The sequence below is a fragment of the Zonotrichia albicollis genome, chromosome 1 (genome assembly GCF_047830755.1).
Source record: "Zonotrichia albicollis isolate bZonAlb1 chromosome 1, bZonAlb1.hap1, whole genome shotgun sequence".
In the NCBI taxonomy this organism is placed as follows: Eukaryota; Metazoa; Chordata; class Aves; order Passeriformes; family Passerellidae; genus Zonotrichia; species Zonotrichia albicollis.
In genome coordinates, this window is record NC_133819.1 from 130,541,410 (window position 1) to 130,554,921 (window position 13,512).

The following is a 13,512-nucleotide window of genomic DNA, read 5'->3' on the forward strand; positions in this document are numbered from 1 at the left end:
TTTGCTTATTTTAGTTTTAGTTGCATCTGTCAAACATCTTTATTTTGCTGTAGAATCAAGACTCTTTTGGTGAAAGGGGTGAAAAATCTTTAATCTCAGTCTTATTTTTTGGTGATCAGCTTAATAGGATTAGACAGACGCACTGGAGGAAGTTAAATCTCAGATGTTTCCAAGTGTTCAAAGCACTTCTCAGTCTTAAGGATACCCAAATGCATTCCTCCAGAATTGACCTTAGGAAGATAAATCACAGTTAGGAACTTCTACTGTAAATTAGTGCTTTTAACCGTACTAGCCAGCCTTCAACAGCATCAGCTGTTCTCCAAGTACCTCTTGTAATCCTAAGGATCGATTAATAGGGACTGTCTGACAACCTGTGACTGGTAACATTTATTTGAAGGTGCCTCCACTACAGTCTATGAGTCTCATCTGTTTGAGATGGGTTAAAGTGATATGCAGAGTTTCCTTGTCCTCACTGGATGTCCAGAGAAAAATTTTCTCCTTGGCTTAATCTTTAAATCTTCTTCCCTGTTCAGAGTAAATTTCCTGTAATGGATTGCAATGTCCTAAAATTAGGTTTTTTCCCTGTTTTACCCCACAGAGAAATTGGGTTATTTTTTTCCCAGTTTTTATGGGAAAATATATGGAAATGATGGCTGAAATGACACTTGATCTGTCTTAACGCCACTCTTTGGAGATGTAATTTCTGATTTGTAGAATGTGCATCCTAAGTTTTACGGGTGAAAAACAGTTTGTTGCACGGAAATTAATTAGTTTGGTATGATCAGTTTGAAACTGATCAGAAATCTAGCTGAACACTAGGCAGTGCTGTTTCTGTTGAAACCTTGAGTAGTAAAAATTAGCAGCTTTGCTTGTGTCACATGACCATGCAAGCTAGTTTTCAGGAAAACCAAAATGGCCAGAGCAAGTTTCCTATAGCTCTTTTTAAAAGTATTTTTGCTCTAGAAACTTTGCAGTCTTCCTGCTTTCACTTGCCATCTCCCATCTGGGTGCCCCTTTGGAAATACAACATCATCAGAGAAAACTGTGGATAACTGATACATGCTATATGCATTCAATCTTTAGGCTTTTTTATTGTTCTTAAAGTTAAAGAACCTTTTTTAAAATTATGCCAAATTATGCTTTAAAGCTTTTTGATTTTCATTTCAAGCACAAAAAAGCAAGCGAGAAGACAGAATTTGCCTCTGGACTTTTGAGGCTCTTGCATTTCAATTAAAAGCATATGTTGATTTTGTCTTTCTGCCTTTTGCATGTCTGATGCTTTGTGACCCTTAAATTTAGGGGTTAGTTCTCTAAGCTTTCCAAGCTAGAGAAATTTTTTAAAGCACTTTACATGTAATTAAAAAAAAATCATTAATAAGCTGAGATACTTTCCAAGTACTGTGAAATTAATATATTCTTGTTTAATAGATCATATATTATTAGTATTGTAAACTTTATGCATCTGACTTTTTTTTGAGGTAGCAAAGAACATGTTTCAATCCTTCCTAAATTCTCAAAATGTCTTAAGTGAAGAGCAGAATGTTACTTTTCTGTACAGATTGCTGTCAATGAGTGTCTCTTAAATATTTATTTTTGGGTCTCAGTGTACTTTGATTTTTGGCTTTTCTAATCGAGTCCTGTTTCTTTTGTTCTATGATAGTTAGGAGAGAGGACTGTGGGTTCATTTGTTTCATAACAAATACATAAGGAGAATAATCAAGGTAAAAATATATAGAACAAGTTCATTTCTCGCAGGAAAGACTCAACAGCCTCTATGAGGCTCATACCAGGCTGTATTAGAGGGTTCTTGTAGGCTTTATGTTCTGGTAATGGTTGGGATAGAGATGCTGTAGATGTTAGAAGTTTTTGTTGTTTGTGCGGTTCAGAGAAGTGCATATTTGCTCAGTAACTTGTGCATGGTACAATGGGTTCTCACTGGTGGGACTTGTGAAGTGTGGGTTTGACAACATCCAGGCTGCTTTGCAGAGGAGAGAGAGATGGGCTGATGTTTCAGCAAGGCTTCCTGTGCTGACTTCCAGGGAGGGGAATGGGAGCTACAGCCTAATGTAGGATCAGCTCAGTGGTTTGCCTTTAGGGAAAACAATTAAATAATAGGGTTGGGGGTTTTTGTGGTTTTGTTGTTGTGGTTTGGTTTTCTTTGTTGTTGAGTTGGTTTTTTTTCTCTCTGTTTTTGTGAACTTCAAGTTGGGTAATATTTTGAATAAATATTATCTTATCAAGAATGAATTCTAGAGTTGTGTTTTAGTCTAGTTTCCTAGGAAACCAAAACAAATGTTTCTCTCCCTTCACTGTCACAGTTTTGCCAATTTAATCCAAACTTGAAAGAGGAGGAGGTACTGAAGACATTGAATACTTGAATATTTCATAAAAGTGTGCAGCTGAGAAGAGGGGAGAGAGCTTATGATTGTACCCTTAAGGTAGAAAGTTTAAAGGGAGCTCTACTTGAGATCAGAATTGATCTAAGCAACGCCTTCAGTTAATTAATCCGGTGATAATGCTATTTGATGTTTTGTTTTTTTCCTCTGAACTGGATATCTTTTTCCTTCCAATTTTCTTTGGTATTTAGTAGTGAATCATAGATATTTTCTTACAAAAATAGGTTCATCAGAAGTATCACACCTAGATGTGAAGGGAATAGTCTGCTTCTGGTCTAACACTGCACAAGATGAATGATATAATCCCACAGGATTTGTCTGAAGAGCAGGAAAATAAAGACATAGAGAATGTTTTTTTGGTTTTTTTTTATTTTGTTTTGTTTCATTTTTTTAAAACTCTGGATTCTTAAACTGGATGTAGCCTTGCAGTATCTGTGTTTTCACAGCGCTAAAAAAATTCCAGTGATGTTTGAAGGGGAGTGGATTTGGCTCCTATCCCTACTGGTTTTAGCACCTTTCTTTGCTGATATAGAAAATGGAAGAAGGGGGATCTCTTTCAGAAATACTGGAAGAAAATTAAAATCTGATTTGAAGCTGAAATAAGAGGGTAAGAAAAGGCTTCATTTCGTTACTCATCTTAATGCGTATTTAGCCCAAAGCCACATAGTTTTGGTTCTTACGTCTGATACTTGAATTTTTACTTTTTTTTTTTGGAAACACAGCTAAACTCAAGATGCCTGAGCTGGTGGAAGGTGTGTGTGTATGTGTGTGTTAAAAGTTAGTGTGTGTTTTCTGTCGAGAGGATTTCTCACATAGCTTACCTTAAAAACTCCAGTATTGTCTGTTTTGAATGAGGGCAGAAAGTTCTTTTCTGTACTGGGCAGTTTGGTTCCTAGAAAGAGATCAAAGTTAATTGCAGTTTTTTTTCCTGGACACTGACCAGAAGATATCAGAACTAGTTGCCTAGAGTATGGAGGGGTTGGAGCTTACCTATGAAAAGATGGTTGTGGGAGGAGGGAGCAATATGTCAATATTGGGAAATACAGCAGAATCTCATCTGTGTTCCCAGCTCTGAAAGTCTGTTACTTACAGGTTGACACTGAAGGTGAGGTGTACTGCATGTTTATAGTTGTGGAAAGCCAGTAGCAGGCAGGGTAAGGGTACTCTGAGTGATCTGAACTGTTTTAGATAAAGCCTGTTTGCCAAATGTGAATTTTCTTTCTAAGATCTCCAAGCAGCCTGTCATGGATGATTTTGTAAAGTGTACTGTGTGAACTATGGACTCACAAATGGTGTGCTTTTAGAAGCCCAGCCTACACTTGAGTGGATTACTTAATTAATGCAAAAAACATTTATGTAGGTCTTACCTTGAACCCACTGTGCTTGCTGGTTTACAGTGCTGTTTTTCTGTGGACATTTTGTGGTATGTGTTGCATTTCTTGTAGATGAGAGTTTAGAAATACAAGGATGAATATTCTGATGTTCAGGAATCTGAAAGTCTTAAGTGAATTAATACCATCTCTAAGAGCAGACTTCTGGCTCCTTTCAGTTTTTTAATACCCTCTACTTTGGGTTCCTCCCTCCCTCCATTTCATTCCAGACACTGAGAAAAAGACCCATAATAATCAGATTCTGCTGTCAAGAATGCTTGTTTTCTAGCCACTGTTTCCTTTTATGCCTATGAGATAGAGGCTGAGAACTGGATGTGCAGGAATCGTGCTGCTGCCAGGTTCCCTGAAGGGAGTCTCTGTATAGCCTCACATGGGATTTGTGGGTGGTTTAAGCTGATGAGGTTGTCTTGCTGCCAGAAGTCACTGTCCTGCCATTCCCTTGCTTGGGGATGAGATTTTTGGGCCTGTATGGGCTAGTAAAACCTAATTTAGGGAGCCTGATTTTTTTTTTTTTGTTCTGTTTTTGTTTTGTTTTTGTTTTTTGAAGTCAGATTTGCTTGAAGGTTTGGGAAGGGCAGAACTATTTCCTTTAGCAGGAAGCAGTAGGGTCTGGTCATCTTTGCAGCATGTGGTGAAGCTCCACATTTGGGTCTCTGATTACTCCATTAAGTCAGTCTGAAGATCCATCCTCACCTTACTTCTAAACCTAGTGAACTTGTGTTTCAAGCCAGGTGAATGCACTAGTTAGATTTAGGAATCCCCCCTTGTCCCAGGGAGGTGCCTGCTGCAGGGATAAAGGAGGAGGGGAGTAGGACTGACCTTTTGTGGTAAGATGGTGGTCAGGTTCAGTTGTCTTGACAGTCCATATTGCTGGCCTTCAATGAGTCACATGAATTTCCAGTAGCCTCTTTTGTGTGTGGATAGAAGCTTTAGGTTAGTTACTGGAAGGAGATTCTTTTGCATTTTAATGATGATCATTACTCCAGGGAAACTCAAGTTTTCCAGCACAGAAGCGAGGGTACTCACAGTATTGAAGTTCAGCCTTTAGGTCTTCTTTTTAAACTGCATGGTATTACAACATTGTGCTTTTTTCAGATAACTGTTGTTGTTCATGTAGCTACCATTTAAAGATTTGTATTGAGAGCTGCAAGTTGCTGGCTTGTGAATTAAATGAGTACATGATTCTCTGAAAGAGACATTGCATGGGGAAAGGTGCAGTCTTTGGCTCAAAGACGCGGCTGTGTGAAAGCTGCCTTTCTCTGTCAGCTCTGTCCTCCCTCCATTCTAGGTCATCCTGGGAGTTCTGCATCGCATGCCTGAGTGTGTGTGCACATGTGTGTATATGTCTCCATCTTACTTTAGTGCCTTTAGTTCTTTCAAGTGACAGTCAAAAGTTTGAATTTCTGGGATACAGAACAATATGTTTTGAGAAAGTCGTGTTTGGGAAATGTAGTTAGGTAAGTGACAGAGCAGTTCTTGCAGGGAAGCTGGTTTTGTTCACTAGTTCACCAAGCTTGATTGTAAATGTGATTGCATAGGAGGCACATGAGTTTGCACTGGTGAATCTGAAGAGCAGAAATTCAATTAATAGATAGGATTTTTTTTTTTGATATTTGTTTAGTGATGGTCTCTCTAGCTGATGTTTTAAGTAGCTGATTATTCACTTAAGACCCTTGTCTCCTCTTATAGAGGATCTTATGTCTCTTCTGGATGCTGACATACATTCTGCTCACCCAAGTGTCATTATTGATGCTGATGCTATGTTTTCAGAAGATATTAGTTACTTTGGTTATCCATCCTTTCGGCGCTCATCACTTTCCAGGCTAGGCTCATCCAGAGGTAATTTTGCACCTTTTTTCTTTGTAATATGTAGTTTGCTGTGGGAAAAGCTAGTGATAGTAGACACTGGTGGTTTAGATGCTGATTTAATGTGAAAGTAGACTCTGCTATGTTGTCAAATATAGAGTAGACAAGTAGATTGCTGCTCATCAAAATTTTTATGAATTCTGACTGTTAGCAGGTAAGTTCTGCAAGAGCGTTGGTAGTCATATATTAAAAATATAATTGTTGATCATTGTAAGGTATTATAAAATTATTGCATGTCAAGTTTATTTTAAACTGTAGTGTATGTACCTACTAACATAGATTGCCATATAAATATATAATTTGGCTCAAAAATTAGAAATAATTGATGACATGCAGCATTCTTAATACTTCCTTTTTTTCTTCTTCTTCTTCCTCCTCCTCTTCTTCTTTCTTTCTTTCTTTTGGGTTGCTCTTTGTACGCTGTTCTTCATGTTTCCTTAGTTGTTCCATTACAGAAGTTACCTTTATGGAATGAGGAACTTTAGATAACAAGGAGGCAGAAGAAATCTAAATTTTACTTTCTGAAGGGTTTTTATAGTTGGATAAGGAGAACTATTGGCAGGTGATTAAAAAAAGCTCCTTGAGCAGTGTTAGGGCATTTTTTCTTTTAAGCATTATACATTTGAAAAATTTATAACAGACCATGGAGCAATTTCTTAGCTTTTTGAGGCTGTTGCCAGAAATACCTAGAGTATTTCCAAACTCTTAATCCAGCCTCTGATGTGATTGTTTATTTAGTACAGTTTTGTTACCTTTCATGAACATATTTTAATACATTAATTGCTGAATATGTAAGTTCCTGTTACAAAGTTATTAGTCAAGGGCCAGTGTGATGTTTGTTGGAAAGTAAGTACAGTACTCATATGAAATACATCTGTAAGACAGGCTGTCGTGTTTGGCTTATGTAAAAACTTTCCCATTTGTCTAATACAGCAAAAGACCCAAGACTTGGTGTAATCCATTGAAACTATGAGATAATAATGCATCATCTCATCAGTATATGTAGTTCCAGTTGATTTTTGTGAGCATAAGTGAGGTATTTCATAGGTTAAATACATTTATGTGCATGTGCGAATATTCAGCATCTGACATAACTCCTTCTAAAGTCCTCCTTTTTTTTTCCTTTCCTAAGGTTATTCTGTATAAAAGGTTGTTCTGTATAAGATGTTACCACGATTTTCATAGTCCTTGTTTTCCATGTGTAGTTGACTTGTGGAAAGTTAGTTTGATTACCTGAATAAAAAAATTTTCTGCGTGAGCAAACTGCAGAGTACTGGCTTTAGACAGTTTATAGGCTAGTTGGAGGGGAAGCATTTTGGTAAGAACATTTTTCTGTCAGGATCCTTTTAAAAACTTGTCTGACTCTTGAAAAGTTTTCATTTAATCTACTCAAAGCAGATACACTTTAATTTATTAAATCCAGTCCTATAGTATATTGCTTTAAACGAAAGGGGTTGGATTATCAAATATGTATGAGAGCTTTTTTTAATGCTTTCTTTCTTTAACCTTCTCAAATTACTGTTTTTTTCTGGGAAAGTTGCTATGAAACTCTCTAATAAATACTCTTTTTTGGTTTGCATAAAGCTATCTGGCAGACTGTATAGATTTTAAGATTCTTCTGTTATTGTAACTACATTGATAAAACTGCAAGACTGCATATTGTACTAGAAAACTTTAAATAGAAATGTTAAATGTATTTGGCCTCTTATGATGTAAGTGAAATTTCTCTAGCATTTTCATAGTGCAAAAAAACTGTAAGCCTTTATTTCTAGCTTATTTTATGTTTAGTGATTCTAAAGTACATATTCTTGAAAGAGTTAATATGTTGAATGTTGCATGTCAGGACTATGTTTTTAATCTGTGTGAGTAGATTAAACTGCTGTTAGTTGCATCCTGAAGGGTCTTTACTAGAGAGTGGCTTACTTTTATCCCACTGGTGTGACCCAATTGCATACCAGTTCTCCTTCTTCCCTTAGAGAGAGACTCTGAGCTGTTGCGTGAACGTGAGTCCGTTTTACGTTTGCGTGAACGAAGGTGGCTTGATGGAGCCTCATTTGATAATGAAAGAGGCTCAACAAGTAAGGAAGGGGAACCAAACCTGGACAAGAAGAATACACCTGTTCAAAGTCCTGTTTCTTTAGGAGAAGACTTGCAGTGGTGGCCAGATAAGGTATGGAATTCTTTAATCTATTATTTGCATGCTGAACAATTGATCTGTTTATTTTTTTTTCTGAATAAATACTGTGAGTTGCCTTTTTGACTATGACATTTTAGTTTTGTGAGATAATGTAATAAAGCATATTCCTTATTATGCACATAGTTAAATTACACGTAATTATTGACACCCTTCTAACTGCCCTTCTGTTACTACTGCTTTAATTTTCTTCTCTGTGTATTTTCAAGATATTGCTGTAGATCATAAGGTTTAGGGTTTTCTGTTTCTTTCTTATATTTATTTAGGTGCTCAAAGCATTGGCAGTAGGAAACTCATGAAACAATCTAAATCATGCTTCATCAAAGAAATGTTTTTCGTTAAGCATTATTGTTCCTAGAGATACTTTCAGTTTGAGTGGATTGGGCATTTAAACTACAGTAGTAAAAATTTGCATTTGGTTGCAATTGTGTTTTGAGTTTATCAGTAACTTGGTTGCTCCTTCAAAGTCCTTTGGCTTTGATTAGCTGTTTTTCTTTATAACCTTAATTCCATTTTCAAGGCAAGAAATAATAACTGCAGGAGATAAAAGTAGTAGAAACACCAGCTGTATGTTGGTAGTTGAATACCTGTGGTCATTGTCTTTGTGAGCTACCTAAATGTTTGGGGAGATGAGTATTTAAAAACCTAAATAAAATAAAACCCAAACCAACTAACCAAACCAAAGAGCTTCCTCAGAATGGAAGTGATCAACTATGTTTAGTAGACCAAATTTTATTGACTTGCTCTAGTGTTCCCATTTCTGTCTGTCCATGGGATCTGTGAGGTTCCTTTTTTGATCTGTCACACTTTCTTTCTCTGTCTCTGTTCATTTCGGACTAAATCTAGATAGAAAGCTTGAAAACAGAGGTGAATATAGAGGCTTATTTCTGCTAACAGCAGCAAGACTTCAGATGCAATTGTCTTCTTCTGGGCATTCAGACTGAGAAATTAAGAGACCTAAAAAGAATGTTTGTCTAGTAGTTGCTCTTTACCACATCTTTTATGTCTAAAGTGTTTTTCCTTTGTTTGTTTTGGGTTTGTTGTTGGTTTGGTTTTGTTTTGTTTTTCTTTATCTAGTAACATTGAACTTCTCTGTCAGTGAAAGTTGGCAGCTTTCGTCCCCCTAGCTTAGAATGAGAAAATCTAGCTTGTTAGAGAGACATTCCAGGAATTTAACATCAATGAATAAACGTAGTTTAGATTTGGAATACTGACTCATCATCTTTGTTTTGGTAACATTACTATGGCCGTTGTTACCAGTGTGGGTTTTTTTGCTTGTTTTGCTGTGATATCTGACTGTATTCCTGTGCACTTTGTGTACTGAACTGCTTCCCACTTACCTGTTTGCATATGCACTCATATAAACCCCAGCTTCTGGGCTTCCAGATAAATCAGTGTCTAACTGGAAAGGCTTTCTATTTGTATTCAAAAGTAATTTAATTTTGCATCATTTCTTTCAGTTGAACATTCATAAGAAATGGTTCTGTGTCTTCTCCTGCTGTAAATCCAGTATGAATTTTTGTTGGTAGTATTTTTCAACAGAAATTCTTCAAGGGGAAAGTCCTGGGAGAGATGGTTTAGCAGAGAGATCAGTTCAGATGTCTCTTCCACTTGGGAAAAATGAAAGCACACAGGAAACCACAACAAAAGAACCAGTCATGTTTGCAAATATTTTTCCTTTGTTTTTTGTTATTTGGACCTTTAGCATTTGGGACAGAAGTCTGTAGAAGGCTGTGATGAGGGTGGTTAACTTTTGTTTGCGGGAGGTGAAGTACCAACCTGGAAGGCACGGGTGAAACTTTTAGAAAGCTGATAGTGCTCCCAAGTGCATCAGTTTCACCAGCAATCTGAGACTGACAGTGTATAGACATGTTGCTCTGGTACTGCATTTTCTCCACCAAATAAACATCATCAACTGCTCAGGAATCCAAATCAGTGAGTACATTCTTCTGATATTTCAAATATCAGAATATTTGTTACTCTGTAGCACTGTCAGTTTGCACTTGCACTGTATCAACCTTGTGCCACATGTATGGGTAGTGTAGTAAAGGCTGTAGTAAAGTATGGCTGGTCTTTCTTTTCCTGCTTGACTGTAATTTAGGTGCAAACCAAGCCTTTAGTTTTTTCAAGTAGGTGCATTCTGCTTGAGATACTAAGATTTTGCCAGTAGTCTGCATCATCTTCATGTGTGTTAATTTCTCTGGTCTGAAATCAGAATTTGTTGAACACGAGTCTCAGGTTTACAGAAACAGAGCTGTTGTGTTGTTTGTGCATCTTTGGGCAGTTGGTGAATGGCCCTCTGGAGGTGAATGCAGCATTGATCCTGAAGCACTTAGGTCACAACTGCTAGTATTTTGATGGAAGGGAATGAAAAAATTTCATTGGCAGGTCTGTCTAGTATTCAGCTTCTGGTACAAAGCTGTTTGTTTTTAAAAGATCTGTTAGTAAGATGAAAAGTCAAAATGAGAGTGTCTTGGAGCAAAAATTAATTGCCTTCCATACTTAATTGTGAGGCATTAGGCCAGCTAACTTCTGAAGATTCATCTATGCTGATGAAGTCTAATGCATCTCATTAGACTACAGTAGGTTCTGATGACAGTTCTTTCTCAGAATGTGCAATGTTTATGTCATAGCATGTATTAATAATCATGATGTGGATTAGTAGTTGTGTTACTTCTTTGCTATGTTGGTAGATGCCCTCCCAGAACAAAATAGTTCTCTAATGATTTAACCAATTATAGAGACTCTTCTCAGGGTATAAAAGAAAATTGCTTGTGATTGCTTCTGTCCTTTCCTCCTGCTGCTTTTCTTTTTCCCAGAAATACTGGTGAGCATTTTGTAAGAGCTGTACTGAATGAATCCTGTGTCACTCAAGGACACATTCACACCTTTTGGAATCTGCATTCTGGGCATGAAAACTGTAAAAAAATAGTGTAAATCCAGCCTTACAAAACTAAAAGTGTTTCCACTTTTAAACTTCTGTGGTGAAAAGTCTGCTAATTTAGAGGACAGGTAAATGTACTAGATAGTGGGACTTCTTAAGTAGCTGACTGAGTTCAGTTTCCCCTCAGATGGCTGAAGTACTTAAATGTGGTGAATTGTAACCTGTGAGTCAGTTAAAGATACTGATCTGGGGAGATAACCACTGCAGAGAAGACCAGATATCATCTTTCAGATCTGTAGCTGTAGAAGACAGCATTTGATTTTATGCTAGTTTAGGTTGGGTTTTTTAAAAAATTTTTGTGGAGCTGTAAGTGGAAGAAAAATGTGAGTTATTAGTAGTAAGGAACTTCAGAAAGAGCATGTTTGTCCTATAGCTGCACTTGTTGAGGAGCAGTGAAATGTTACAAATGTTTCTCGGTAAACAGAATTTAATATTTTGTGAAATCATTCCAATTCTCTGTAGCTTGAGATCGGTTTCAATGCAAAGAGGAACAGGAATTTGCAGAGGTGAGGTTGTAACATCGTATGGTTGCCTTGATACAAAACCCAATCCCAGAGGGAGGAAATCAGACCGGTGAGGTCCCTGTAGGTACAGGATGAAGCAAATGAACAAACTGATGCCATATAAATAGTAGGAAGATACCAGCTGAGTTTTGATAAAATATTAAAAAGGAGGAAAGGGCAAGAGGAATAGCCAATAATTAGAAACTTCCCCAGCATGTCAGGTTATAATGATGCATTATTGAGATATAACATACTGATTTTTTAAAAACTTGATGTTGTTTGCAGTTACTTACTTTCGGAAGTGAAAGATGAGAGTTAATTGACAAAGCAGTGAATTTGATAATTGATTTCTTGGACAGCTTGGAAGATACTTTCCTGAATATACTCAGCAATGAAGTAGTAGAATGTTGCTTTTTTGTTAATTTTGAACAGCCAGAATTTCCAGCAGAATTTTTTTTCAATGTTGCAAGTCAAGAGATCTTCTCATCTCTAATTTTATGGGCTGCGTTGTGTTCTCAAAGCACCATGTAAGCTCTTAAAAAACTGTCCAAGTTAATTGCCATGTATATGCTATTGATAAAGGTCTTGGAAATAATAGCTTTCTTTATTCCCTCACTTCATCAGAAACAATGATGTTTTGTGTGACGGGGCATGATGATCTTGAGACAGTCTGGATATATCTTTATTTTCAGGTTCAGCATTCATGTGTGCTCTGAAAAAAAAACCAGTTTCAAGTTCATATTTTGCATTTATAGATATATTTATAATATCATTGTCTTAGATTTTGTATTTCTGTGTTTGTAGGATGGAACAAAGTTTATTTCTATTGGAGCTCTATATTCTGAGCTCGTAGCAGTTAGCAGTAAAGGAGAACTCTACCAGTGGAAATGGAGTGAATCAGAGCCTTACAGAAATGCACAGGTACTGTATAGCTTTAAATATTCCCCTTCAGAATGATTTATATGCTTTGAATATCTAAAATACTTTTTTGTTTCTAAAGAATCCTTCACTACATCATCCACGAGCTATGTTCTTGGGGTTAACCAATGAAAAGATTGTGCTCCTTTCTGCAAATAGTATTAGAGCAACTGTTGCCACGGAAAATAACAAGGTATGAAATGTTTGCTGGTTACTGAATTTGACAAAGCTGGGTTTTTTCAATTGCTTGCAGTATATTGTAGAGAAGTTGTTTCTTCAGATTCATCTGCACCAGAAAGTGCTCAATTCATTTGCTCATTCCTTTCCTTTCCTGCCCATGAAATGCAAAAAGTTTTAAAAAAAGCTATCTGTCAGATTTAGAGCTGAAACAGTGAAAAGGCTGCCTGATGATATGAAGCACTTGACTTTTTGCTCTTACAGTAGGAACTGACTCTGGTGTGAGAATAGAGAAGCTTGTTAATGTTCTGTAGAAATTTAGTAGAAAAACTAAGGACATTGAAGCTTTCAGTGATGTAAAGTAAGTGAGCTAAATGTGCTTTTCAGCCCAGTTAGAGTGAACTTGAAATTGATTTGGTAAAGACACCCACACATCCATATACTTTGACAGGTTTCTCCTTTGTTTTCAACCTTTTTTGTTAAGGTTGAGGACTGGAAATAGAGGGGAAAACTAATCTGGAAAGCTTTCTTCTGGGGAAAGAAAGATGGTAGGGGATAAATTTCTGAAGGGTATAATTGTTTCTTTGTTTTGTGATACCTTTTTTCCCCCCATTCCAAACCCAATAAATATTACATTAAAGATGCAACTGATGTGCAACTTTTCTTTTTCTTTTTTTTTTCCCCCCTCTACCTTGTCTTTTCCTTTCTTTCCCTCTCCCCTAGGTTGCTACATGGGTAGATGAAACTTTAAGCTCCGTAGCCTCTAAATTAGAACACACTGCACAGACATACTCAGAGCTTCAGGGAGAACGGATTGTTTCTTTACATTGTTGTGCTCTTTACACGTGTGCTCAGCTAGAGAACAACTTGTATTGGTGGTAAGTGAATACTTGGGTTGTGTACAACAGTGTGGATGCTCTGGATGTCTTCATGTCTCTGGCTCTGAGAAGTGTTGCAAAACTGCTGAGCCACCATTGTTCTTTGGTTCCCTTTATAAAACATATTTATTCTCTTTTTTAATGCCTAAAGCTTCCAATTATAACATCTTTAACAGAATAAGGTCATTCTTTTAGGAGATGTGTGTAAGTGCTTTAGCATTCAGATGTGTCAGTACTACACAGGA

General features: G+C 36.9%; 1 protein-coding gene across 10 annotated transcripts in view; it reads left to right on the top strand.

Annotated features, from left to right (window-relative positions):
* The window catches only part of UBR5 (ubiquitin protein ligase E3 component n-recognin 5), an 86,226-nt gene that overhangs the window by 25,296 nt on the left and 47,418 nt on the right, over positions 1-13,512 (top strand). For 8 of the 10 annotated variants that reach the window (XM_074554150.1, XM_074554177.1, XM_074554141.1 and 5 more), the window contains 5 exons: positions 5,477-5,626; positions 7,612-7,823; positions 12,099-12,215; positions 12,295-12,405; positions 13,113-13,267. In XM_074554150.1, coding sequence (XP_074410251.1) covers positions 5,477-5,626; positions 7,612-7,823; positions 12,099-12,215; positions 12,295-12,405; positions 13,113-13,267 — 745 coding nt within the window. The remainder of the gene's footprint in view (positions 1-5,476; positions 5,627-7,611; positions 7,824-12,098; positions 12,216-12,294; positions 12,406-13,112; positions 13,268-13,512) is intronic. The other 2 variants (XM_074554156.1, XM_074554190.1) reach the window with 1 other exon arrangement.